Source organism: Armigeres subalbatus, chromosome 3, assembly GCF_024139115.2.
Source record: "Armigeres subalbatus isolate Guangzhou_Male chromosome 3, GZ_Asu_2, whole genome shotgun sequence".
Classification (NCBI taxonomy): Eukaryota; Metazoa; Arthropoda; class Insecta; order Diptera; family Culicidae; genus Armigeres; species Armigeres subalbatus.
Window position 1 is genome coordinate 313300162 of NC_085141.1, and position 27725 is coordinate 313327886.

General features: G+C 39.1%; 1 protein-coding gene across 5 annotated transcripts; it reads right to left on the reverse strand.

Moving 5' to 3' along the window:
• Window positions 1–65: 65 nt before the first annotated feature.
• Window positions 66–26364, reverse strand: LOC134225319 (protein DEK). Of its 5 annotated transcripts, none has more exons than XM_062705280.1 (9): window positions 26226–26364; window positions 24600–24786; window positions 14712–15515; window positions 14475–14572; window positions 14239–14391; window positions 13930–14170; window positions 1921–2102; window positions 1181–1333; window positions 66–1115 (listed from the first exon to the last, which is right to left on the reverse strand). In XM_062705280.1, the coding sequence occupies exons 1-9, from the start codon at window positions 26265–26267 to the stop codon at window positions 1101–1103; spliced, it is 1875 nt and encodes a 624-aa protein (XP_062561264.1). In that variant the 5' UTR covers window positions 26268–26364; the 3' UTR covers window positions 66–1100. The 5 variants fall into 5 exon arrangements, with proteins under 5 accessions (XP_062561264.1, XP_062561266.1, XP_062561265.1 ...); XM_062705282.1 differs by lacking the exon at window positions 26226–26364 and adding an exon at window positions 26167–26187; XM_062705281.1 differs by lacking the exon at window positions 26226–26364 and adding an exon at window positions 25742–25897.
• Window positions 26365–27725: the final 1361 nt, after the last annotated feature.

A 27725-nucleotide genomic window follows, 5' to 3' on the forward strand; every position in this document is an offset into this window, starting at 1 on the left:
AGAGTAAGGGTCCACCTAGTTATTGTTTATTTGTATCTGAATATTGTTTTGTTTTCATACCATCATCGTCTGCAATTATAATTATATTAAACACTGCAATTTATATAGCGCTTGTTTTCATCATTACATTACTCATGAATATAAAAAATGAACTAAATTCTCTGTCAATAGCATTAACACGACTTAGCTTGGGTCTCTTTTTCTACGCGTTGTTTCTGAGATTTTTGTGTAGTTAATTTTGTTTGTTTCGCTTTTACCGCTCCTCATTTTGGTTACCGAAACTATTTTCCGAAAAAAGATCGAGATGCAAAAAATAATGTGTAAATAATACCGTATGTATAGCGTTTACAGTATTTTTTCTGAACAAAAGATATAATATTTTTGAGTACATCGAACAATGTTGTACCTACTTGCAACAGAAAAGAAAAATATAAATTTACTGAAAGACATGTTCAGTAAAACCGCTTAGTGGCGAGGAATAGAATTTACACTTAAAATTATGTATGTGTGTGTATGTCGAAGTAATGAAACAAAAATCATGCCAAACGTCAGCAAATGGGATACCTAAAGCAGAATTTGTACTCCTGGACAGAGACTTGCTGCCGTCGTGCGCTTCCTCAGCTTAGACAGAACTTTCATAAATGACATCGAGCTGGTTTTCTTCTGAATGCAAACGCGGTTTCGGTTCGAGTTTGTGTGTGTGTGTGCAATAAACTGTTACTCTTAAGACTTGAATATGTGCCATCATCCTCTGCACAAGTAGGGATGGTTGGCTGTTACTGGATTACCGGTTCACGATCACATAATTCGCAGTTGTGATTTGATTTGACTACTCTTGACAATATTTCCTTCTCACAGCAGGAATTGTATCCCCTCTGACTTCTTGCGTGTACAGTCATCGTTACATGCCTTTGCTTCATTGTGTTTGTTTTCTGGTTTCTGTATGTATATCATCTTATTCAATGTCCTACACGTACAAGAAAGACGTGTATCCGGAACACTATCGCTTCAATTTCTTGTAAGATATTTGCAGTTGCTGATGTTGTTGAATTAAAACGTGCATAAACTCGAAAACACAAATTTTACTTCAGACGGAGTCCTTACGTTGATATTAGCTGGGGAAAAAGAGAAAATACAAACATGAAGAAAGTGCCCATGCTCAAAAACTTCTCTTACTTACAGATTTGACGGTAGCCTTAATGAAATCTTTCTTGTGGGACAGATCGTGCTCCGGGTACTTGGCGTACACCTTCTTGCAAACTGTTTTCATCGTGATTTCCTCCAGGTTTGCTTCCTCGAGGATTTCTTTAAGGAATTCTTTAATGTCGTTTTCCTGCAATAATACATGCAGATAGTAATTGTTATATTTATATGACAACTACCACAATGCCCCTATTCGCATAAGCGTCCCATGTCAGTTTTCTTCAACTTGATAAAAATGCCGTTGAATTTTTCAAACTCGTTTTACACGGAGAAATTAAAAAAATTCTAATAAATCGATAAAACCAGCAATCTTTATGAAAATTTGGCACAATATTCTTTATCTGTATACATTGCTATGGAACTATTAAATGGACCATAATTGCATTGATGTTTTGTGTGAGAGTGTATTAAACTCTGGAACGTGACTGTTATGCGAATAAATAGCAAGATGAGACAACACAAGTGGGTTTTGATTTTCAAATTTCTAGAACAAAGCCTATTATTTTATCAGTTTTTCTTAAAGATGAGTTCATTTTAAGCTTATATCTTAAAGAAAATCAAAATCGTCAAAAATCGACATGGGACTCTTATGCGAATCGCGGCAGCACAGCTCTGACAAGATTTAGTCTATCGTCTATTTCTATTGAATAATCAAAAACCATCATCTGATAATAGAACAAAATCTCCCAGAGTTGCCATTTCCTTTACAATACTTACGCTTGGAGGTCCTCCCGCTTTAGGCTCCTTTTCTTTCTTGTTTTCCTTTTTCTCTTCCTTGCCCTTCTTCAATGGCTGCTCATCTTCCGATTCTTCTAGCTCGGGCTCTTCTTCTTCCTCCTCCGAGCTGCCATCATGCTTGGATTTCTTGGGAGGAGCGTCTCGCTTCGGCCGGCCTCGTCCTGTAATTATAGATGGGATCCGGTTACGCATAGGACATTGGAGAAACCTCATTACGTTACAAATGATTTTACTATTCATATTTTAATTTTTAAGTGATTGGATATATAGCTCAAAGACTTCAGCTCAGTTAATGAATGCTTCTTACTACAACCATGCCTTGGTGGTTCTTCTTCTTCTTCATTGGCATTACATCCCCCACTGGAACATTACCGCCTCGAAGCTTAGTGTTCATTAAGCAGTTCCACAGTTATTAACTGCGAGGTTCCTAAGCCAAGTTATCATTTTCTACATTCGTGATACTTTTATGCTCAGGAAAGTCGAGACAATTTCCAATTCGAAAATTTTCTACACCAGCACCCTGAATCGAACCCAGCCACCCTCAGCATGGTCTTGCTTTGTAGCCGCGCATCTTACCGCACGGCTAAGGAGGGCCCCCATGCCTTGGTTATAAAGGTTAAATAAAATATGAAAATCAAAGATAGAAACAGAACTTTTCCTCGTGTCTGTAAGCTATGAGACGTTATCCGGAAATAAAAAACCCAACTTAATTCACCGAGTAGTGATGCTGCCTTTCTCGCATTCAGCCAAGACACCAACCTTATATGGTGCTAATATGGTTCGATGTACCATTTTCTTTATAACTTTTAAACGCAACGGTCGATTGTTATAAAATTCAATAGTGATCAACTAGGCTTTGCCCCCTGTCGAATGAAACTTGTTGCGAGAAAATCGGTTGAGGATTACTATATGAAAAATTGGCTAATGTTTTTCTTAGCTTTTGTGCACACACACATACACACGGACAGACAGACATTTGCTCAGCTCGTCAAGCTGAGTCGGTTGGTATATAACACTATGGGTCTCCGAGGCTTCTATAAAAAGTTCGTTTTCGTAGTGAAATGATAGCCTTTCGGTTCAACTTTGTTGTACGAGAAAGGCAAAAACGGTGGCAATTTTGATTCGGTGCTGGGTCGAATGACAAGTGAGAAGTGAGAGGAATGAAATGAGATGTAAAATGAGAAGTGAACAGTGAGAAATTCGAAGTGCCTCCGTCCCGCTAAAAAACTAGCAGTCCTCCGAATACGTTCAATACTCGTCCAGTAATCTTTCTTTTGTTAGAGACTTGAAAAAGTTATTCGAGTCTGTCAAGAGCTTACAGAGTTCATTGATACTGCTTTAAGTTTAAATAGGGGAACTGTTCCGTTTTCAATCTCACTGAACATATATTCGTCTCATCGTAAAACAAAGAAATATAGCACAAAAAGAAGCGACGAGATTGATAACACGCGTGCTCACTGGTGAAAAAAATCACAAAAATAAGAAACAAACCAAATTCCTTTTCATTGCTTTGTTTTTGATGGGATGGAAATAGGAGCTATGGGATGAAGTGCCGAACCGTTCCGCTACTAAATTGTATGCATCGTTCGTTTTCTCCTTATGAGTTAATGCAGTAGTTTCGTATTCATCTAGGTATTCCCGCCTTCTTTCTTCATGGTGTCACTATCTGCTGTATGGTGGGGGTAATTATGATGTTTTTATTGTAGATCACTTTCCTGTTTTTCGTACGAGAGCATATCGCGTTTATCGGCGATATTTCTTTAAAGAACGTCAGCACTTTTTTGCTTGAATGTCGGCTAATTCTTATCTCATGTTTGGTCGGAGTCCGATTTTTCTTCTTTCGTCATCATATCCCCCCCCATAAGTGCTTACGTAATTAGTGTACGACCCCTAAGTGCAAGGTTACATTTTACGCACATTAGTGGATCTTTCTTTTCCAGTAATGTCGTTTTTGGTTTTAAACCTGGGTCAGGTTCGACCCCGACTCTGAATAACCGAACGAAAAGCGAATCGGGATCGAGCCAGTATGATGGTGTTAGTGAGAACTCAAGCCCTATCATCTGTTTTGTTTTCAGCTTTTATCAGCTGGCAGAAATAGAAATATTTTATCAGATTGAATTTTCTTAGGTATTAGTGTTATTTTGTTTCTTATTTTATGAAGTCAGGGTCAGATATATCTTCTGTTAATTGTTCAATTTAAAAAACGACTATCAATCCATAAATAAATTTATGTGATTAGGAGCTTGTGATGAATGACGACGGCAATGTGGATTGCCGTGAAGGAATGTCGGCGCTCTGGAACATTGCCGGTAATTATGTCAATCCGTGTTTCCCGATTAACTGTTATGCTGGTTCTATGTGGCTTATGTGGTTAACAGAGATTGTGTTACATATGAATTATCATTTATGCCATTCAAATGGAACAGAACAAGAAATATGGAAACACTTTGAAAAAAAATCTAATAGAAAATTTATTGAGATTTGGGGTTTTTTATTTTAAAACAAAAAAACAATTCGCACAAGAGTTGACTAGCATTTTGCCATTTTCCTCCCAAGAGGGGACTCTTTAGGTTTAGGATAAACCGCGATTTCGCCAAAAGTGCAAAAACCAAATATACAAGAACCCTTCTCTACATAATTTTTCACTAAATAACAGGAGATTCAACATAATAATTATCAATGAGGTAAAGCATGTCTTTGTCGGTTTTTAACGAATTACAACTAAAAATGCTTCTTCCACTCTAAAATTATGTTCAATGTGTATAAAAACTGTTCCTGATTGGAATTTATTTTCTGGCCAAGTATCATCTGGAGTGTTACTAGGTAGCAAATATACCCTCTGCAAGGTGAATAATTAGTAAAAATATTCTAAAGCAGCGGTTCTCAACCTTTTTCTTGAGAGGTACCCCTTTGAACTTTTGCATTAATTGAGGTACCCCCTCTCGAAATTAGGCTTTCAATCCTCTTGAAAGAATAATTCCGAACCCTTTGAAAGGAAGCTCCTTTCAGCTTTTAAATCCCTAAAAGTAGGCTTCCGTGCCTCTTGTTTAGAGGCTTTTGAACCTCTTGTAGAGGGGCTTCCGAACCCCTTGAAGGCGGTTTTTGAGCCACTTAAAAGGAGTCTTCCTTTGCATCTTAAAAGGATGCTTCCAAGCCTCTTAAAAGAAGAATTCCGAGCCTCTTGAAAGGAGGCTTCCGAACCACTTGAAAGTAGACTCCCGAGCCTCTTGAAAGGAGACTTCTGAGCCTCTTGAAAGAAGGCTTCCGAGTCTCATGAAAGGAGGCGTCCGAGCCTCTTGAGAGAAGGCTTCCGAGCCTCTTTGAAAGAGGCTTTTCAGCCACTTGAAAGGAGGCTAATGAGCCTCTTGAAAAGTGGCTTCCGAACCTCTTGAAAGGATCTTGAAAGGAGGCTACCGCGTCTCTTGAAAGGAGGCTTCCGAGCCTCTTAAAAGGAGGCTTCCGAGCCTCTTAAGAGGAGGCTCCCGAGCCTCTTAAAAGGAGGCTTACGAGCCTCTTGAAAGGAGGCTTACGAGCCTCTTAAAAAGAGGCAACTTACCCACTTGAAAGGAGGAGGCTTCTGAGCCTCTTGAAAGGAAGTCTCCGAGCAGCTTGGAAGAAGGCTTCCGAGATGCGTAGAAGGATCCTTTTGCAACGAAGCAACCGAGCATTAGTTATAAAAAAATCATTTTGTTCATTCGACGTTTTGCACGTTCGATCTTTTGTTCCGCAGCCTTTCATACATTATGCTGGTTGTGGAAGGCAGAATTCAATTGGGATTTATTGATCGCATTGCATATTATGTACAATATAAATTTTTGAAATAAAAATACACAATTATCAAAACTGTATCAATGAGTTTTGATTGGAATTGTTATACGTCCCCCATTACGCATTTTTGTCCGAAGTACCCCCTAGTACCCTAGTACCGAAGTACCCAAGGGGCCCTCCTTAGCCGTGCGGTAAGACGCGCGGCTACAAAGCAAGACCATGCTGAGGGTGGCTGGGTTCGATTCCCGGTGCCGGTCTAGACAATTTTCGGATTGGAAATTGTCTCGACTTCCCTGGGCATAAAAGTATCATCGTGTTAGCCTCATGATATACGAATGCAAAAATGGTACCTTGGCTTCGAAACCTCGCAGTTAATAACTGTGGAAGTGCTTAATGAACACTAAGCTGCGAGGCGGCTCTATCCCAGTGTGGGGATGTAATGCCAATAAGAAGAAGAAGAAGAACCCCCTGGGGCCAGCGAAGGTACCCCCAGGGGTACATGTACCCCAGGTTGAGAACCGCTGTTCTAAAGAATCAGAAAAACGTATCATGGCAATATAGTCACTACTGCCTTATAAAAGGTTAATAACGTGGTTAATAAATAGGGTCAGGCGGGGCAAGATATGTCACGGGGCAAGATGGGTCAGGGCCGTTTTTGAGCATCGTATACATTTTAATGTGGAGATTATGACTTTGTAGGAGGAATAATTTGGTTCTACTTCATTGACACTCAATTTGATGATAAAATTTCATTTTGGTAGAGTATGACAAGCTAAAATATTTTTCAGCATTGTTTCTTATGCGAAACACACTTTCTATAAAACGTGTAATCTCGTCGAGCAATCTAAAATTTAAACATTTTTAGTAATATAGTGAAAGTATCATAAGTTATGTAGGCGATGTTATACTAACTGCGTTGAAACAAATAAATTTGATCGAAAATTAGACATTCTAACATGAACTTGCAAACGGGCAAGATGGGTTAGCACATACTAATAGATATAGTTCGTATACAAAACATATTATCATTGCTGATTTAAACATTTTAAGGTTACTTTTGAGCGTAATGATGTTACTTTGTTATTTAAAAATGTATATTTTTGTTATTAAAAAGGCAATACTCGGACGGCTTGTTTTCATAAGAAATTGCAGACATTTTAAATGTAGTGCCGTTTCTTCATCCAAAGCTTTAAAATCCTTTTTTATTCAATAACATCTTTGGCATTAAACTTATCTATCTGTGTGTAATTTAATACACCCGATTCTTTTTTTAAACGGGGGATGCGTTCCATGTTAAAAAAGTTTTCAGTTCAAAATTTGAAAATCCGTGTAAAAAAAAGTTTTATGATTTCTCGACGAATCATGCAAAATGGAGCAACTTTGCAAAAATATTGTATGGGATTTTTTTTACACGGCCGTGTAAAAAAAATCCGTGTAAAAACAGAATTGGGTGTATTGTCAATAAAATGCCTTTCTCGTACAACTAAGTTGTACCGAAAGGCTATCATTTCACTCAAAGCAGTTTTCGTTGGTTTTTCGACATGAAGTGAAGAAATTGGTGTTCAACATCAAAGACAAAAGTGAAAGTTAGGTGATGAATTATGTTTAGTTGTGATAAAATCAAGAAAACGGCGAGAAAAGAACAAGTGAAAAACTGAGTGCATGTTCAAAATAAGTGTATGGGTGTGTTTCGATCGTTCGGAGTTGGTGTGTGTACAATTAGTATACGAAAATTTGTCTAGGAAAAAAGCAGTTTTAGGCGCTTTTCAGTCATATAATTAATAATTAATTAGCTAGGTGAGTGAAAAATTCATATAAAAATACCATGAATATACGTTGACAGGGGTAAGTTGGTGAATAGCAGTGAAATATTGAATTTTGGCTAAAATTGTATTAGTATTAGTGCGAATGCGAACAAAATCATCTTCATCATCAAATTGATTACGGTTTATAGAGCCTTAATAGAAAATACTAAACAGTTCACAGCTTAGACTCTTTATCCACTTCTATAATAACATATTCTGCCAGCACATTCCTCCATTGTCCATCTAGAGCAAACGTCTATTGTTACATGTCGACGGACACAAGTATTATAGCAATAACGATCAGTCACGGTATTGATATGGAAGGTGCGCACCGTCCTTTGGACGTCATAACAATATTAATGGTGATAATATTTGAAGGTGACCCATCTTGCCCCGTAACCTTGTAACCTCAAACGAATAAAATAATGGTATGAACATTTTGGTATAAATGATACTCCGATACTCCGGTACATTTTCCCATTAAAAGAGCGTAGGGAGCGGGACCATTTAGGCAGCACCCCCTGTTTCCGTCTGTAACGTTAATAACTCGACCGCGTTCCAACCAAATGATTTGATTGTTTGTACATCACTAGATATCAACAGAAACTAACCATGTACTAAAAAACAAGTAATTCGGTTGTAATGCACTCGAATAATGAACGTTGCTGACGGGAATAGGGGGTGCTGCCCAAATGGTTCTCTACCCTATATATGAAAAGTAAATCTTCGAATACACAACGTAATAGTGAATAAATAGCAGCTACAGCTACCTTCTCGTCACTGCTTTTATCAATCCCATTTTCAACAAAAATTTTAACCCTCATTTTGTTTATAACCTTCTGAGGTAATCAGAGAAACTTGAACGCAACACATAATTTAAATAATCCATTCTTACGTGGAAGACAGCAACAAAATTTATAAATTTAAGAATTTAACAAATGAAACAAAAACGCCTAAAAGTCAAATGTCCATCCGTGTCTTTCACGTTTTCATTTTCCTTTAGCGTAAACATAAACACCAGTTTAACAGTTTGTGTTTGAATGTATTGGTGAATCTTATAGGTTGGATCTCGATAAATCGGCAGAGCGAACCTCATTCGTTTTGGGTCGGATCTGGTGCGGATTGCGATCCAACCTGAACGAATAACCGAACGTTTTGACAGCAGTTAGAGCGAATCCGGGGCAGAACTAGGTTCGGCCTAGGGATCCTACATTCAGTGATATGCGAAAGTGGCCATTTTGAGCCAATCGTGCATTGAGAACTGTCCAAATGTGAGCCAAATGCACATTGTTATTATTGCGGATTGAAAGGTATTGCGATTTTCATGAAAAAGATTTTTCGAAAAGTTTTGTCGAATAAACATTTTGTTTTAGACTGGCAAGTTGAAGTCGTCTAGTTTATGCATGGTACTTTGTTCATTTGTATTGCACTTTTCCGGATGTCGTATGCCCTGCGCGCGTGCTCCTAGGTGCATTACCATACCGCCACCGTTGTCTGCCATATCGCCATTCAGGTGCTCTTCGTAGTGCTGTCGCCACCTTTGGATCACCTCACGCTCGTTTGTAAGAAGGTTCCCAGTTAACAGCCACACATCACAGGCGACGGTCTCGTTTCCTTTGCTGCTTCGCTTCATTCGAAATCTAGAAAATGTGTGGTGTCCGGAAAAATATACTGGTAATCGATTTTAGTGTTCTTCCGGTTCGACTAGAACCTGGAAAAGTACCACACTTTTTGGAGAGTGAAATTAAACTTCAATATGAAGAAGTTAAGAGCATTCAGTTGCATAATGTTCGAAATTGTGTTCTCGTTCAGATAAAGTCGCATGCAATTGTCTCGCGCTATCAGTCCGAGCTCAATGGGAAGCATACGACGCTTTGTGAAGATAAACAGTTACGGTTTCCCTTGTAGGTACGCTGATTGTAACGTAGTGACTGTTCGGGTGAGTCACCTGCCACCTGCAATGAGTCACGGTACTGTCAGCGATTTTATGCTTAAGTTTGGCGAGGTTATTACTAGAGATGCACCGAATATTCGGTCAGCCGAATATTCGGGCCGAATAATGGTAAAATTTTCATTTTGCCGAATATTCGTTTCACCGAATATTAAATCGCGATATTCGGCCGAATAAGCCGAATAATGCCGAATATGCTAAATAAATTCAAAATTTATTTTAAAAAATAGTTTACTGATTACTGAAACAAATGTTTGAATATTCTACTGTGGTATTTTTGTAATGTCATCCCTCACAGGGTGAAGCCTAAAAAAATAAGACCCCAGCTCCACTACATAATTTGTGAATTATTTTTAATTCTTTGAATTATTTCAACGTATTGCACCTTCGAACATGTTGGGATTAAATTTTCATGGTTACAAAAAAAAATGATGATGTGGCAAATATATGAAACATTCATAGTGACATTCAGTCGAGAGCAGGTGATAACACTACTCAGGTATACAAAAAAATAATTAAAAATGTTAATGAATCTGGTATTTCTGTCGTTTTTATTGATTATGGGTTTTCAAGACCTATATATCATCCGACATCCTTTTGCTCTTACTATTTAAATCGGCTTTCCCGATAAGGCAAACACAAATATAATTATTGTCGACCTTTTGTCTTGGTCGCAAACATATTCTGGAATTACGTGAAGCGTTCCAAATACAGTAATTGCCGACATTTGATTTGCAGTCGTCCCAAAACCTATTTAGCTTTGGCCTAGCTTTGACACTTGATAAAAATGTCTTAATGTCAAAGTTCACACATCCTATTTTCATTGTATATGAATCGTTATGTTTTAGAAATAAGACATTCTTCTCTTCAAAAACAATTAGTAGTCTATCAAAAGGAATCCTGCGTTTGATTTCTTAGGGGTAAACATATTTATTTCCTTTATATTTATTTAATAAACCTACTGAAATTGGTATAAATTGAGCATGAGTGATTTTTCGGCCGAATAAAGGCAGATTATTCGGCCGAATAGGGGCAGGTTATTCGGCCGAACATTCGGCCGAATAACTAAAATTGAAATATTCGGTATTCGGCCGAACACCGAATACCACTATTCGGTGCATCTCTAGTTATTTCTGTCAGAAATGAAACCTGGAAGCACTACTTTCCTGGGATATCGAATGGAGTGCGAGTGCTGCGAATGAACTTGATTCGTCATATTCCATCATTCGTAACCATTGACAACAAAATCTCGATGGTCACTTATTTGAACCAGCCTAAATCTTGCCGTCATTGCGGCCAGCCGGCTCATAGTGGCCGAAAATGTCTTGGAACAACATCTACCGATAGTGAACCATCGTCAGCGATGACGCCATTACCGTCCCCTTCCAAAGGGATATTCACCAAAGATGATTTTCTTCCGATCGAAAGCGTGCTTCAAAAACAATCAGTCCCCTCAACAATGGATCCTAGTGCTAAAGAAAAACAAATACAAAGCGAGGACGAGTGGACCGACATAGACGACGATGCATCACACTCTTTTACCAAACACAACGATGCTACAAACAAGCGACGACGTTCAAAGAGGAACAACGATGAGGCTGTAGCTAAAAAAGTGTGCTGTGACCAGTGTTCTCCAAACACGGGCCACATTGAAATTGTTGAATCTCAAAATAAAGTTTATTCGGGTAAAAATAAAAATAGAATGGATGATTATAAGAAATTATAAAGCTGGATACGGCGAGTACTCATAGAACTCATAGAACTTTCGTGCGTTATTAGCGCGGTACAGTTCCTCCGTCTCTTCCTGGTTTCGATCTTCCTGCTGGCGCTTTTTCCTCCGAAAAATCGAGTTTTGTCTGCTCCGCGCCCGTTTGTATCGTGCCTCGTTTGCCCTCATGCGGCGTTGCAGCAATCTCGCCCATGCTGCATTCTCCTCTTCAACTAACTGCTCACATTCGCCATCATACCAGTCGTTTCTCTGATCCGGAGCCACCTTGCCTAGTGCAGCGGTGCTTCCAATGGCGGATCGAATATCTCTTGGGCTAGCTTCTAAGACGTGGTATACCCGATTCGGCTTGTAGGCTTTCTATAATTGGGCTGGTTTGAGAAGCTGCTGTTATTCTTCGTAATCTTTGGTTGTGTATGCTTTCTAGCTGCTTCATTGTAGATTCACTGGTTGAGGAGATAGTTGGCGCAGCGTTCAGCATTTTCCCCAGTACAGTTGATTTGTATATTTTTGTTAATCTTATTGGTGAGTACTAGGTTCGGTTTAGATTTTCCAGATTACGTGATCAGTAGTGGGTTGGTAAGATCACTGCCATCAGTGAGAGTTGTGCTACAGCAAACACTGCAGCAGCGGCCAGGACAATGTGAATTGAACAAGCCTCCACAAAAGCCGAAACTAGTGACAGCGAAGAAATTGATGGAGGAACTCCACTATTTCGTGGATGGAAGGAACAACGTCTATAAGGAGATTAAGGACATGGTTCACAAGATCCGGAAGACGTTAGTGTAGGCAGCGAATGAATTCGATACAGTAGCGCTAATTCGAAGTAGCGGAGCGCGCATTAGTTCTGACTAAGGCTTGTGCTGTTTTAGCTCCACCGGAACAGGGACATATCGGGACAGTTCGGTTAAATTCTAAGAAGCAGGAGAAAGAGAAATTGGCTGGAGTAAGGAGTACATCAGACCCCAAAAGGGTCAGCACATAGCCGAGACAAACGCTACTTCACAGGGAGAAGGATGGAGTACCGTAGTAGGACAGAAGGAGGAAAGAAATAGACAGCGAAAAATAGAGCAGTACAAGAAAGAAAAGTCTCCACACGCACAGCTGAAAGTATGCTCTTTTGGGCAGAAATACACTCTTTTCCGGGAGAATGGGACTACCCACAAAAGGAGTAAATTTTTACACACTTTCCTGTTTTTATGCATAAATGTTATTCATTTGTGAATATAAGATAGTCATAATTATGCATAATATTTATTCCTTTTTGTGTGTAGTCCCATTCTCCCACGAAAGAGCGTACTTTGAAGTCATAATTAAATACTTTATAGTCAAAAGAGCATACTTCAAAGTCTTTTGTGTGTAAACTTTTTTCCTTTCTCGTACAACTAAGTTGTACCGAAAGACTATCATTTCACTCCGAAAACGAACTTTTTATAGAAGCCTCTGAGACCCATAGTATTATATACCAATCGACTCAGCTCGACGAGCTGAGCACATGTCTGTCTGTCCGTGTGTATGTATGTGTGTATGTGTGTGCACAAAAGCTATAAAAACATTAGACAACTTTTCGTATAGTAATCCTTAACCGATTTTCTCGCAACAAGTTTCATTCGATAGGAGACAAAGCCTTATTGATCACTATTGAATTTTATAACGATCGGTCATTGTGATTAAAAGTTATGAAGAAAATGGTACATCGGACCATATAAACCCCATATAAGGTTGGTGTCTTAACTAAATGCGAGAAAGGCACCACCAACGCTAGGTGGATTTATCTGGGTTTTTAGCAGTGCATCGCGTCAGAAGCCGCCAAAGGGAGAAGCCGTACTCGTCAAGACCAACGACGCTACGTCTTATGCAGCGCTGCTCATAAAGCTTAGGGAGAATCCGGAGCTTAGGGAACGCATACAAAACGGAGTGATGCTCTTCGAGTAAAAGAAGGACCCTACGGTTGACAGCGCGATTAGGCAAGAGCGCATTGCGAAGTCGCTGGGCGCAGAGGCGGAAGTAAAATCCCAAACCCTAGAGATGATGATTATGTGCAGGGATCAAGACAAGATTACGTCGGAAGAGGAGCTCAAGTATGCACTAAGCTCACAGTGTAATCTGGGCGAGGTGGATAGTCAAAATTCCCATTGAAAACCGTGCCGCCAGTGAATAAACAGGCAGAAAGATGCTTCAAATGTTTGAGCTTCGGACACTGGGCAGGGGCTTGTAAAGGACCCAACATGTGTTGAAATGTGGGGAATCAGGAATCAGGTAAATGACCACCAGACGGGTGGTTACAAATGTCCTGCCTCGGGTTGTCGTACCGTCCTTGGCACTTGAACAGCCAATCTGCTAAAGAAAGAAGAAAGAAAAAGAAAGCGCTTCGGGTATGTAGGCCACCGCCAGTGTGGACACTATCCACCACCGGAACTGGTGAACCACCCTCGACGCCGGGAGTCAGGAGGATTCGATTCTCACGGAAGAACTCACTTCTATCTTCTAAAATGCTAAATGGCCGTTCGGCCTTATGACCTTGGACCTAATGGCTTGATTCCGTTTTGATTCATAGTCGCTACACATCTCGACTTACCATCATTAACACATGTCAAGATTGATTCAAGATCAAATCGTATTCGATTCATTAGTATCTCGTGTCAACTTGTTCTATATATAATAATTGTCATAAAATCGACCCTAGCGATACTTCATAACACTTATGATTTTTTCACCGATTTTCAATTTGCTCTTACCTTTTCCGGGGGTGGCATTCTTTGCTTTACTCTTCTCCACAACCTTTCCCTTGGCAGGCGATTTTTTCTGCGGCTTCTCGCTGTCTTCGCTTTCTACCTCAGACTCTTCTTCATCCTCTTCTTCGCTCTCAGTTTCGGCCTTCCGTTTGCGACCTCTGCCTCTACCGGGGGATGCTTTCGTGGCCGATGGACGTCCTCGGCCTCGACCCGTTGGTTTCGCCTTCTTCTTCTTGGGCTCATCCTGAAATTTTGTGGTAGATGAACAAATAGATTTTATTTAAATCTGATTACATGATCTGCCAAACTTACATCACTGAAGTCATCGTCGCTGGCGCTTTCGGACTCTTCCTCATCACTGGATTGTCGGCGTCGGTTTCGTGCCGAAACTCGACTTCCTCGCACCGGAGCACGATTGGATCGCCGCTTGCCGGCATCGGAATCAGAACCCGCCGATGGATTATACTGTGTGATGAGAATAAATCGCAATCAAGGTACAATTTAGTGTTATACAGTAAAATGACTTTACGACCCCCAACGCTACTCACGTCAGATCCACTGTCGGACTCGTTGCGACGGCGTCCCCGTGATTTGACAACCTTCGTTTCCTCCTCGGAACTGGTGTAATCTACATATAAGGAATTGTCTACAACAATTATCGAATAAGAGCAATTTTAGCAATTCTTGTAAAGTTTTGAAAGGAAAATGTTAGTGAGAAAGGGATAGGAAAAGAAACCCAGTCGAAACTAATGAAAAACGCACAACGTTAGCCCAAAAACACGTACCTTGATAGCCACGACCAGCGGTAGAACGTTTGGGCCTACCACCTGACGATTTGGAAGCTTCACGACCTCTACCCGAAGTTGGAGCTGCTCGCTTGGAAGGTTTCTTAGTTTCTTCTTCACTTACATCCTCCTCTTCCTCTTCAGCGGCCTCTTCATCTTCACCTTCTTCCTGGGGGAGTTCTTCCTCCCCATCAGGTTTCAGAAGAAACTTGAGGATTCTTTCAGCAAGTTCCTCCTTAGTGCCAGTAGTTTCCAACACAAGCACTTCGGCCGTTTGAGCAAGTTTCTTCTCGTCAATTTTCTCTACCGCTTCCAGTCGTTGTTTGTAATCTTCGGAATCGAGCTCGAAACTGAAACCGTCGAACTTTTTCAACATCTTTTTCATATGAGGAGCCTTGCCTTCTTTTTCGTAGACAATCATATGCAACGCTTGCAAAGCATCCATTTTCGTCTTGACGATGTTAGCATCGATCAGAGCGATCGCACCCAACGGTTTTCCAGTTGTCGAAGGAGCGGACTTCTTCTCACCATTTTTAGCCGAAGCTTTTGGTTCCGCTTTCGGTTTCTCCTTGACTACCTTTTTAGGTTTCGCAGGTTTTTCCTCTGCTTCTTCCTCTTCTTCGGCTTCCTCATCCTCTTCCTCTTCTTCTGCTTCCTCCTCCTCATCTTCTACATCATCTTCTTCGCCATTATCATCACCATCGGCTTCTTCATCTTTAGTTTTCTTTGCATTATCGGTAGACTTCTTGGATTTGACATCGTCGGAGGACTTTTTAGATTTGGGTTTGTCGTCCTTTTCTTCATCTGGCAAATGAACAAAATGAGGTCAGAAATAAAATGTATTAGAAAACATCGGAATGATATGCTGCTTGACAGATAATTTCACTTGCTAACTCATTTTAATCGCTCAGTTCTGTTCTGTTTTGCAACACAATCAATCAAGGTGACCACTCTAGTCGACAAAATTTTTCCCGGTTTTCCCGGTAGGCTTTTCAAAATTTTTCCGGAAATTTTTGAAAGTGCCTGAGAGGGTTTTGATTATGTAAAACAATGTATTTTATTTGAACAAAGAGAATAGTTTCTTAGTATATATAATGTAAAACATTATGTTTTAGTATTAATTCAGTTTTTGATAATAAGCATTGAATTCTAACATTCTAACAGACTCATGACTCGACTTCAAGTTCTAGCTGCCCAAAAGCTTTTGAGATATTGATTGCACTCTAGAAGCTATGTAGCAGGAAAATAATGAAAAGCGCACATATTGACGGTTTCGTGCAATACTGGCACAACTCAAAATACTTAATTTTTGACGTTTTGATTGCAAAACATAGAAAACATAAAGTAACACTTGACAAAGGCCCAAAGGTCGAAATTCATAATGCATCAAAAGCAATGCTTATTTTAAAATTTGACGATTTTTCAAAATATTGGTTCAGGTACCTCGAACTTATTGATTTTTAATTTTTTTTTATTGAAACACATAAAAGTATGTATCAACACATGCAAAAATATCTATGGAATTCGAAATATTTACAAAAACATTAAAGTTTTTTTTATTGAAAAATTTTAAACGTTGTTTCTGAACATTTTCAGATTTGGGGTCGTACACTTATTACGTAAGCAAATTTTCTGGGTTTTTCGAGTCCCCCTCCCCCCATGTAAGATTTTTTTCATACAAATGATTTTTTATTTATATGGAGCGTAAGATATTGACCGACTCCCCTCCCCCCATAAGTGCTTAGGGGCCGTACACATATTACGTAAGCACTTATGGGGGGAAGGGGGGGGGGGTCGGTCAATATCTTACGCTCCATATAAATAAAAAATCATTTGTATGAAAAAAATCTTACATGGGGAGAGGGGGGTCGAAAAACCCAGAAAAATTGCTTACGTAATAAGTGTACGGCCCCTTTTGAGTTGTGCCTGTATTGTACGAAACCTACTATAAACTACATGTGGCCCATTGACAAACATCACATCCAGGAAAAGCTTTCATCATGTCCAGTTTTTCGTTATAATCTGGCTGGTCATATGTCAAGTTCACATCATTATGATGTTCTAGGAACATATAATCCAAGGTCCAAGAATCTTTTTATCATCATGATTAAATCAATTTCTCACTTCATACATGCTATGTAGGCTAACGGCAACATACTTTGATAGTATTTTTGGCGCTTTAACCACGTTGAATATATAACGTTCGTAGCTAAAAATAATGTTGTCATACATTGCGCCCTAATATGAATTCTTTCATTTTTCAAAATAAGTTAAGTTACGGATACTCCTGACAGAATCCAAGTTTCAAAGTGCTCGCGTTTTCGGGGGCACACCACTTGATACGGAAGCAACGCACAACTGTCATTTTTATTTTTTCACGCATGCTGCGACGCAGCAAAGCTGAATCAACAAAAATGACAGTTGTCCGCCGCCTCTGTATCGAGTGGTGTACCCTAGAAATACTACAATAAGAGATCGGCGAAGACGCCATCTTGTTTCCAATCGAACCGTCAAAAGCGGTTCCAATTCGACTTGTTTACTTTTTTCCTCCAGAAGAAGCAAGCAAAAAGTTCAAGTGCTGCCAGTCTTATTTTTACGATTTCATGCATTTTCATACGTTGCCATTTCGACAGTTTTTCACTCCGCCGGTCTCTGGTTATAGGGTGGCTAGTGTACCCCCGAAAACGCGAGCACTTTGAAACTTGGATTCTGTCAGGAGTGTCCTTAACGTACTTCACACTAACAAAAATGTTCAACAACATCAAGATTTTGTCATGCTGCGATTAGTTGGGATGATGAAGAAAAGGTTTCTGTAAAATTCAATTAGAGTAGAGAACCAATTGGGCAGCACCCCCTATTCCCGTCAGCAACGTTAATTACTAGAGCGCATTACAACCTACTTGTTTTTTAGTACATGGGTAGTTTCTGTCGATATCTAGTAATGTACAAACAATCAAGCCATTTGGTTGGAACGCGGTCGAGGTATTAACGTTGCGGACGGGAATATGGGATGCTGCCCAAATGGTTCCCTACTTGGAAATAATGGAAACACGGTAAACAGTTCAGAGTTCAGATTTACTCCATTTTCCAGTTCACCTATGACTTCGAAAATACGTTTCAAACATGCTGTCGTTATTTGTAATTTGTAATTTCAAAATTCAAATACAAAAACAAATACAGTGTTGACCCGATTTTGTCAACCCAAAAACTTTGGTCATTCTTTTTATTTTCGTAAATAATACCAAAAACAACATTGATTTTCATGAAATAACTTTCACCGCCTTTAGTTTATTACGAACGACTTCTGAGTACCTGGGAAATATTCTGTAAGCAATTTCGACAAGAAATAACGAGTACCATTCACGCATTTGGCCTTTCCAAGGCATAAAATGATTCATAATTGTGGAATGAATTAAAAAAAAGAAAATATTTTTTTTCCAATTTTGTCACATACCCTGTTTTATCACCCCAAAATTCACCAGGGGGGTGATAAAATCGGGATATTACTGTATTGCAAATAAGCCGCGGCCCGCTTCAACAGTTCAAAATTGCTGTGTGGCCCTCGATAGTAAGCAGGCTGGGGACCACTGGTTTAGTGTGTCAAAAATGCATCAAATTGCAGTATTAAACGACAAGCAACCATAAACTGGTACCTGGAATGGCACGGAAAAGCCAGAGGATATGAAAGACAACAAGTACTACAAAAGGTCGTGATCGTCATAAGCGCCTTTTTTTGTCTCATAAAAAATTGCGAATGCGCGCGCCACGAATGAGTGATTAGCCAACTAATGGTTATTTAAATTGTCCAGTTAATCAGTGAACTATGAAAATTTCACGAGTGTTATGTCTGGTTGTCTGTGTTGATACTATTTAATAGTATTATTTTAGTATGCTTATAAAAAACTTTATCAAAGTTCTTCAGATCAAATTCTACTTAACCAATTTTGTAAGTTTACCGAAACAATATTTGGTTAAACAGCAGTCAAGCAAAGTCAAAGTAAACATAAATGAATGAGTATGAATGATTTTGTATACCTACTATAAACACTGCCATTATACGCATAACTGGCCGCATAACTGGCATGAGAATCCCAGCAAACATGGGACAAATATACTCTGCTAAATATACTCAAAAAAGTGGCCACTTAAAAGTGACTTGCTACCTGCCCTGATGTATTATACGTAAAACAAATTGTTAATTGATGGGAGCTGTTCATTTGGATGCGACGTTTTAGCAGCACAGCTTACTTCGATCTTCTGGAAATTTTAATATTATACATTGTAAGAAAACATAGGAATCCAAAATAATTCAAAGCGCTTCCAATGAATATTTTGCTGGCAAATGATCCATGGCGGCTATATTGCGAAATTTGCGATATTATGTATAAGGTACAGTGGGGTAAGTGGTTAAATGGGGTAAGTGAAAAAAATGTCTATATCTCCTAGAAAACCCGAAGAAATATTAGAGAAGAAGAAACAAAGTTTGTTTACCACCCACGAACAAGTTTGGTGCAAGTTGGTTGATGGCATATTTTAATTAATTTGAAAAGCTCAAAAATACTCCCCTAGTGCATTGGAAAGTTAATTTTCTTTATAATTTTCGAATATCAACAACAAAAATGTTGATAATGTACGATGTTCAGTTGAAAAATACAAATTAAACCATGTTGCGTTTTTCACTACAGGTGGGGCAAGTGAAAAATCATTGATATGAAATATGTTTCCTAATTCTTTCCAGGTAAACATGGTTTGGAACTATTGCAGAAAAACAACGCGTGTGGAATACCCAAAACATAACCTGTTTAAAGCTCTGGAAGCAATTAGGAGCAATGCAGTCTCACAAATAGAAGCATGGAAGCGTTATGGTATTCCGGTGTCCACACTGAATAACCATCTGAAAGGAAGGCGTGGATTGAAAAGCTCCAGTCTAGGTAGAGACACAGCAATACCATGGAATGTTGAGGCCAAGATAGCTTCCAATATTAAAACAATGGAGAAGTGGGGCTGCAGCTTCCAATATTAAAACAATGGAGAAAAGGGGCTGCAGCTCATCGTGTAACTGCTGGTCCAGGCAGAGAAAATTTCTCTGTTCTGCTAGGTGGAAATGCAGCAGGAGATAAGCTGCCCCCATTGATTATTTTCAAAGGAAAACACGTTTGGGACTCTTGGACAGTTAAGGGTAGTGAATAATTTCCCGGAATGGATGGAAAAAGTCGTAGGGGAACTGTACCGGTTTTGGCCATGTTCCTAATTTGGCCAATTTTGCAAATAACTCCAAAAATAAAGCAATTCGTGAGGGTTTTATTAGTTCCAACAAAAGATATATCCCTCACGATTCAACGCTGCTTTCAACTGATCGATTATTTTGGAAAAATATGTATTTTCCAGGGTTGGCCAAATTAGGCACTAAGTTGGCCAAAACCGGTGCACTTCCCCTATTTGAAAACTATTTGCATCGATTTTTAAAAGCAGTTCCGAAAGCAAGACCCGTAGTCCTCATTTACGATGGACACTCATCACATACATCACTGAAACTTATTGAGAAAGCCTTAGCAGAACAAGTAATCATATTGAAACTTCCTCCGCATACCAGTCATTTACTTCAGCCGATGGACCTATCGGTATTCAAACCACTAAAACTAAGCTATGACAAAGAAGTCATAGCGTGGCAACGAAAGAACTATGGGGTAAAAATGCAGAAATCAGTGTTTTGCAGCATTATTTCTCGAATATGGAACAATGTGGGAAGAGATATACTGAAAAGTGGGTTTGGTAAATTTGGAATCTATGCATATTAGTGCTGTCCAATGAGCAGTTGAAGTAGCTCGAAGTTGTTCCCGTCCTGCTCGTTCTTTTTTGTCAACAAACGGGCCTGAGCGTGACAGGAACAACTTCGAGCTACTTCGAGCTGCTCATTGGACAGCATTATTGTGATACGGTGATTCCCTGCGAGAAATATGACCTAAGAGCTTGGGGAAGGTTTCAAAAGGCAAAAAATGTTAACAAACCGCTGAATGACGAAAACATAATGCCAGCTCTGGACAGTTCGAGTGAATCATCAATGCTGTCCAATGAGCAGCTCGAAGTAGCTCGAAGTTGTTCCTGTCACGCTCATGCCCGTTTGTTGACAAAAAAGAACGAGCAGGACGGGAACAACTTCGAGCTACTTCGAGCTGCTCATTGGACAGCACTATCATTTCATGGATTTGATGATACAGAAGGATCACCAATTACACCATGTCCCCTCAAACCTGTAGTATCACTCGTAAACGATATTTCTCCCACAAACACTAAACCAGCAAAATCTTTTGAGGAAATTCTTCTTGAGTACGTGAAACAACAGCCATCAACAGGTGTCTCCAAGAGAAGAAGGGTATGTGCAGGCTCAGAAGTCATATCATCACCGGATGTTTTGGATCGTCTGAAGAAAAAGGATATTGAAGAAAAAGCAAAAGCTGCTAAGAAAGGCAAACGTAAAGAGAGTCGCAAAAACCTTCCCAGATTATAAAAATAACTCTCAAACATACTGTAATTGAACCGAACGAATTCTGTGGGAAGATCCATTGGTTACGTAGCGCAAAAGGCGCTATATAAACCCCCACCCTTCCCCCATATGTCACACTTTTTGTATGAACCATCAGATTTTTTTTTTATGGATTGTCACACTTCTAACAAGCCCCCTTCTCCTCTAAGTGTTACGTAATTTACGGATGTTCCCTAATGTTTGCGAGTTTTAGGGGTGATTTGTTCTATGCAGGGATTTGCCGCTGCGCGTTATTTCGGTAAAGCTATCTAAATGTTTCTTTTTCTCTCTGAAATTATTTCTGGGATTCCTAAAGGAGATTGTTCCAGGAATTTCTTCAGAAATTTCTTCGTACATTCCTAGAGAATTTCTATTAGCAACTCTTCCAAAAAATCTTTTGAATATTCGGAAATTCCTTTAAAATAGAAATAGTTTTCAAAATTCCTTCGGGAATTTATGTAGAAATTCATTTTGGAATCCTTCTGGTGTTTCTGCTCAGTAAGCAGATAGTTCGCGGAGTTGAGTGATTAAACTAATTGGTGCGCGATCGGACGTGCTTTAAGAAGGGCGCATAACATTCGCGAAAACCGAGTTCTGCTTCTGTTTTAGCGGTCGGTGAATAAGTGTGCGATTGAATGTGAAACATTTGCATAGTCCGGGTTACTTTGTTCTGCTTTGGAAGGTTCGTAAGTAAATTAATCAATATATTTTCATAACTTTTAGCATAGGTATTGACAAACGCTTTATATTGTCGAATAGAGGCACAACTGCTACTGTATAGAAAAAGGAACTAATTTGCGACAATATACAGTAGATTGCTCAATTAAGCATTGTAGAGCCACCCACGATTTGTACAATCACATATGCTATTCTTAATTAATTTTGGAAATCTGCTGAAGAATTCTTTGAAAAATCTTTTAGGAATTCGATCAAAAATTCAATTAGAAAATCTTTTGAAAAAACCTGTAGGAATTCCTTTGAAAGATCCATTCGGAAATTCTTTAGAAAATTCATTTCCATCACAAATAAAAATCAAAAATCGCTCCTTAAAGAATCCATTCCTCTTGAAATGAAATACCTTCATGATTTTTTTCCCGAACTCATCTTGAAAATTTCTACAGGAATCATTTAGCATAGCATAGCATAGTTACGGTGTACTCAGCGCCGTAGCGTGCGGTTGGCCAGGCTGGCCTCCGCCAAGGGCGCCAGCCTTTAGGGGGCGTCAAAATCAAGAATCACCTTATGAGAAGAGAACAATTATATCAGAAAAAGGGCCGAAAAAATAAGAAATCGGTTTAGTCCAGAGATCTATGAAATAGATATTTTGAGTAGTATAGAGCAAACAAAGTTTTAATATATATTCTGGTTTCTCGGGGACTTCCAAAAGCGATTACAAGGGCCAGTTTAATAAAAACATCCAAAAGAATCATCTTCAAATTTTTATTTGAATATATACCCATGTGATACCCATGTGCGTGATCGGATTAGTTCCATTTTACCCACCATCACGCAGGGACCACCGGAACCGTAATATAATGGAACAGTGAGGATCATTCACTCAGCTTTTCTAAGCAGGTTTTTTGAGCGACTACAACCAAATGATCAGCCGGTTAACAAAATTCTAAAGGATCCTTTTGCTGTCATAACTGATAACAGGAAAATTAAATATAAAACATTGTGGATTTACTTGGCCAATGGATTCGAAGGTCGGTTCACTTGCCTATTTTAAACGTTCCCTTTTCCTGCAAGGTTTGCCAAACTCAATAAATGTTTGGTAGATTATCTGGTTTTTTGCTCTTTGTCTATCAAAACAGATGTCAAAACATCGGAAAAAGAATGAAAAGTTCGAGGGAAACAGCAAAAAGCACGTGGAAGACTTGTCAGTTTTGACAGATTTTACTATGAAGACGGGTGTGAAGGTGAAAACGGCGATTTCAACGACCGTTCAAGGAGCGACTACCTCGAACGGTCGGGTCCAATAGGGAAATCCACGTACAATTAGGTTCTGTAGCATGACGTCACGAATGAATTCGGTCCTCGTCGAATGAACTTTTTTGACAGTTCAGTAGTACTTTCGACTGACTTCGACGAAGACTCCGACAAGGGACGAGTTCGTGATTGGTTGGTTGCCCCTGAGTTCAACAAAAAGTACTACTGACCTGTCACCAGATTGAGGTTACGTTCAGATGCTGCAGAACCTATTACTGATTTTTTTTTAGTAAATAAGGGGCGCCCAACAATGGTTTCGCCAAGGGCGCTGAGAGTCCACGCTACGGCTCTGGTGTACTTCGTAGATTGGACACTAGTGATACTCATGTTTTTCTTTTGAAATCCTTATTCATATTGCTATTAGAAATCGAGGTGGGTGTGGTTCTTGATTCCAATCTTCTTCTTCTTCTTCTTATATATAAAAAATGAAATGGTCTGTGTTCGTATCCGCATAACTCGAAAACGGCTGGATGGACTTTCTTCATTCCTTCAGCAAATATGTTAGTTATCGTTTCCGACGGGTTTATATGATATTTTCTAATGCGAAAATTACGAAAAAGGTTGGGTAAATCGTGAAAAACTAAAATTAGGGATTGTATGGAAATTTCGCATTGGAAATACACAAAGCGAATTTTTGCCTACTATGCAGGACAACGTCTGCCGGATGGCGACTAGTCTAGGATAAAAATTACAAAAGCATGATGATTACTACTCCTGGCCGCGCCCATCTTCACCGTAACTTGAGAGGGGAAGGAAGTGTTGATGTAGTACTTACTTAACGAGAGGCCCCCGACTCAGCCACACCCTCATAAGTACCACGGAGTTCGATATTGGGGAAGGCATTCGTTGGGTCAGGATTTGCCTGTAGCTGACAATGTGACCGTGGTAGATCTTACACCGTAACACACCACGCAAAGGTGTCTACCCAGCGTTACGGCGGATGTTATGAATAAATATGGGTTCCGTTTACATATTTTGCCTTTCCAAATCATAAATTGATTCATATTTGTGAAACAACTAACTATATGATTACGAAGCGCACAGTTTCAGTTTGCCTGTTGATTAAAGAATTTTACATAACACCTTGTTGGTAATTTCATGTATCTACATATTGAAACGTTTCGTTGCAAATTATTAGTTGCTTCAATATAAAATGGACCTCCGATTTGGTCAGAAAGTAAAACACCTAGTTAAAGTTCAAAAAGTCTCACTCTGCTTTTTTCAAGTTGAATAAAAACCGGAAAAATTTGACAAAATTTATCGGGAAAAGCGGAAAACCGGGAATATGAAAATCGAATTTCTATTGAAATAGCAAAAATCAGCCCTCATTGCATATTATAATGGATTACCACTTTGCACATTTCAAGTTCACATACCTTCTTTTTCGTCCTCTTCTTCGGAAGCAGCTTCCTTATCGTCGCTAGCTTCACCGTTGTCCTCTTCTTTCTTCGACGCCTCAACGGTCTTCTTTTTGCTGTCGGTGGTAGACTCTACCTTGGAGGATTCCTCTTCCTCGGTATCGGCAGCGGGGCTGGTAGCTTTCTCTTCTTCGCGGTCTTCGGCCTGCGTATCAATGAATGAACATTATTTTAGTGGTTAAGGTGTGTTCGTAACTGGTTGCGTATGATTGGATTTCGTGTAGAAACGGGAAGCATTTTTTATCGTCCTTGTGGTGGGTGATTGGGGAACAGGTCCAGTCGACATGTGCTCGTGCGTGCATCGCGTGGAAGTTCGAATGGCGTTTGCGTTTGCAGCTTTGTTATCATAGGTGTCTGCATTTTATGGGTATTCAATTACCCCCTGATCCCGTGATCAGTAACTGTTTATTGTCAATCAGAATCAGGGAACTACGTCCTTGACCTGATGTAAAGGTTACTAACAGGTCCACGGATAGTTGATAAATTACAACAAATACAAAGCAGTCTAAGTTCGAATGGTTAATGTAGTACACTTCTTTGATTAGCTTCGCATATCTTCCGTGGTTAGAACTTTCAATACAATTTTTGTATCAACAGATACGTATTTCGTTTCCTACATAAAAAATCCTACAGCAAACTTCAAATAATTGTATAGAATAAATTGTGATGCTATTGTGCAATTTTCGATAAGACGCCATATTAAAAATTAATAAGGTGTTCGTCTTTTGACATTGCATGGGCCTATATCTTATGTGACAAGCATAAATTTACTAGAATAAATTCAATTTAATTGACAAAGAATTCCTGTCTCCTCATTGGGAATTCTTGTCCGCAAGACTGCTTGTTTGTTTTATCAAAAATGTGCAATATTCTCCTGCAAAAAAAACTGATTGCACTTTATTTCTCATCATACCACAATTGAAGTAATCGAGTTGTATTGTCGAACGGCAATGCAAAAAATGATTACTGCAGACTTCCCTAATGCAACCCCACCTTCAAAATGATTGCCCTAGAAACGTCCATGAAGGTGAATCGACGTGTTAGATTAGAAGCAGAAACATGTAGGTAAAAGAGTGATATCCACATTATTTCGCACACACATTCATCTTCTTCGTTGGAGCCAAAATCGTTGAATATCACGCGTTTATTTGCTGCTACTAGGGAATGCTCCAGTCCAATTAGAACCCACTTCATGGAAATTTCTAAAATCTCGGTTACACAAACCACACCAGCTATTTACGAAAACCTATGCAAGAACCGGTCTATTCCACTTTATACTTTAAAATTTATTGCAAGAAATAAAAAACGGTACACTACTGGAGAAAATCACAGAAATCGAAGAAACACACATCCAAGCCCCAAAATGCACGCAGCGCATCAAAGTGTTGAGGAAAAGCGAGCACCAAAAAACAAACACAACGCCATTGGAAAAAAGATGCGTATCGAACGGAGCGCAAAAATGAAAACTTTCCCCACAGCGCCACTTCACCACATTTCTCGCGAAAAATTGCCGGAAAATGTTCACCGTCATTAGCACTTCCAAACCGAAACCTATTTGTCGTAAAAAGCAACGCAAAAACGTACCATTTTGGTAGAATTTTTCTCTTTATCGGCGTTTGCCGACATGTTAGCAAAATATCAAACTTGAAGAATATTCGAATTAGTGTTGCCCGAGGACGCGGCATAAACAATGTTCGAACGTATGCTCGAAAAGGCGGGATTCACTCTCATGACAGCACACTTGTCAGGGATGCCATGTGAGCAGAATATTTTTTTATTCCAGATTTTGAATCGAATTCGTCCGATTCGAGAATTAAACTTAAACATGACAGTTCAATAATTTTTAAATAACCCTGCTTGCAGAACAAGATTACTTTTAACTAACGAGCCTGGATTAAAAACAAAGAGACGCACTACTCCTACCTTTAACAACCTTGTGCTCGGTTGGAACAACCGATTTGACAGCAAATGCGCTGTTCCAATTTTGACACTGCGTCTCTTTGTTATGAGTGCAGCCTCTTTACTTTTAACCGATATTGAATCATTTTTGATACCTAGATGTTTTGTTGGTCTTGCTGGGTAGCACCAGCCGAGTGATTGCATATTATTCATAATAATTCCCATCAAAAAAAAATTATTCGATCAATCTATAGATTCTTTGGCTCTGTTATATGGTACAATTTTTTTATATTTTAACTTTGAGATATACTGTCAATTTTTATGTAACAGCTTCTTAAAACTCACACCATATTATTTCTAAGATACTTAATTGGTAAAAGCATGTTATAAAAATTCTGGTAAAATTCTAAATCAGTAAAAATAATATTTTTGTGGTTAAGACATTTTAAGGCAAATTTTGGGCTGTGCAACATTTCAGAACGAATGAACCATCAGCCCAAAACGTCAGCCCATTAACTGTCAACACGGAAGAAATAAACTACCCAATAGTGAGTTTAATTCACCCAACCTCGAACATCCGTACGGGAAGCCAAAATTGAGTAAGTATAGGGTCGAAGTAGTTTGCCTTTACATACTCCCATGTTAAAAAAGTACCCAACGGAAAATTTATTTACCCAAATGTAAGTTTAATTCACTCAATTTCGACCTCAGGTAATAAAACTCAAAATTGGCTTCCCGTATTGAACTGGCGTCGTTAGATTGTTTGGCTCTTTTGTTTTTGACAACAAAAGAAAGAGTGGATGAAAGAGAAGAGAAAAAATAACTCACAAGTAAGTTTAAAAATACTCAAATTTGGGTACTTTTTTTCTTCCATGAAAGGTTGAGTCAAATGCCCTGCGGTGTTTTGCTAGTGCGTTTGAATCCGTACGTCAAACAAGACCGAAAATGTCGAGGAAGCATTTTTCATCTATTTTTCAATTTCAAATTGAACAATATTCTTTTCGATGTTTGAGTCTAAAGAAAAACTGACACGTTTAGAGTGTGAACCATTCCACCGATTCGTTTAACTTTTAGTAAAAATTTGACAGTTCGATGGTTATTCTCTCAAAAATAGTTGAAATGCAAATCCGAGTGGGCCCATTTGGAAATTTGACAGCTTAGTGGTTATTTTGATTTGATAAACAT

Bases quoted from the DNA above. Each gene is read 5' to 3' on its own strand.
- LOC134225319 (XM_062705280.1), bottom strand. From the start codon at position 26,267: ATGTCGGCAAACGCCGATAAAGAGAAAAATTCTACCAAAATG. The intron at 15,516-24,599 runs GTATGTGAACTT...TTCATTTGCCAG, and splicing joins AGAAGAGGACGAAAAAGAAG to ATGAAGAAAAGGACGACAAA. The intron at 14,392-14,474 runs GTGAGTAGCGTT...CTCATCACACAG, and splicing joins AGTCCGACAGTGGATCTGAC to TATAATCCATCGGCGGGTTC.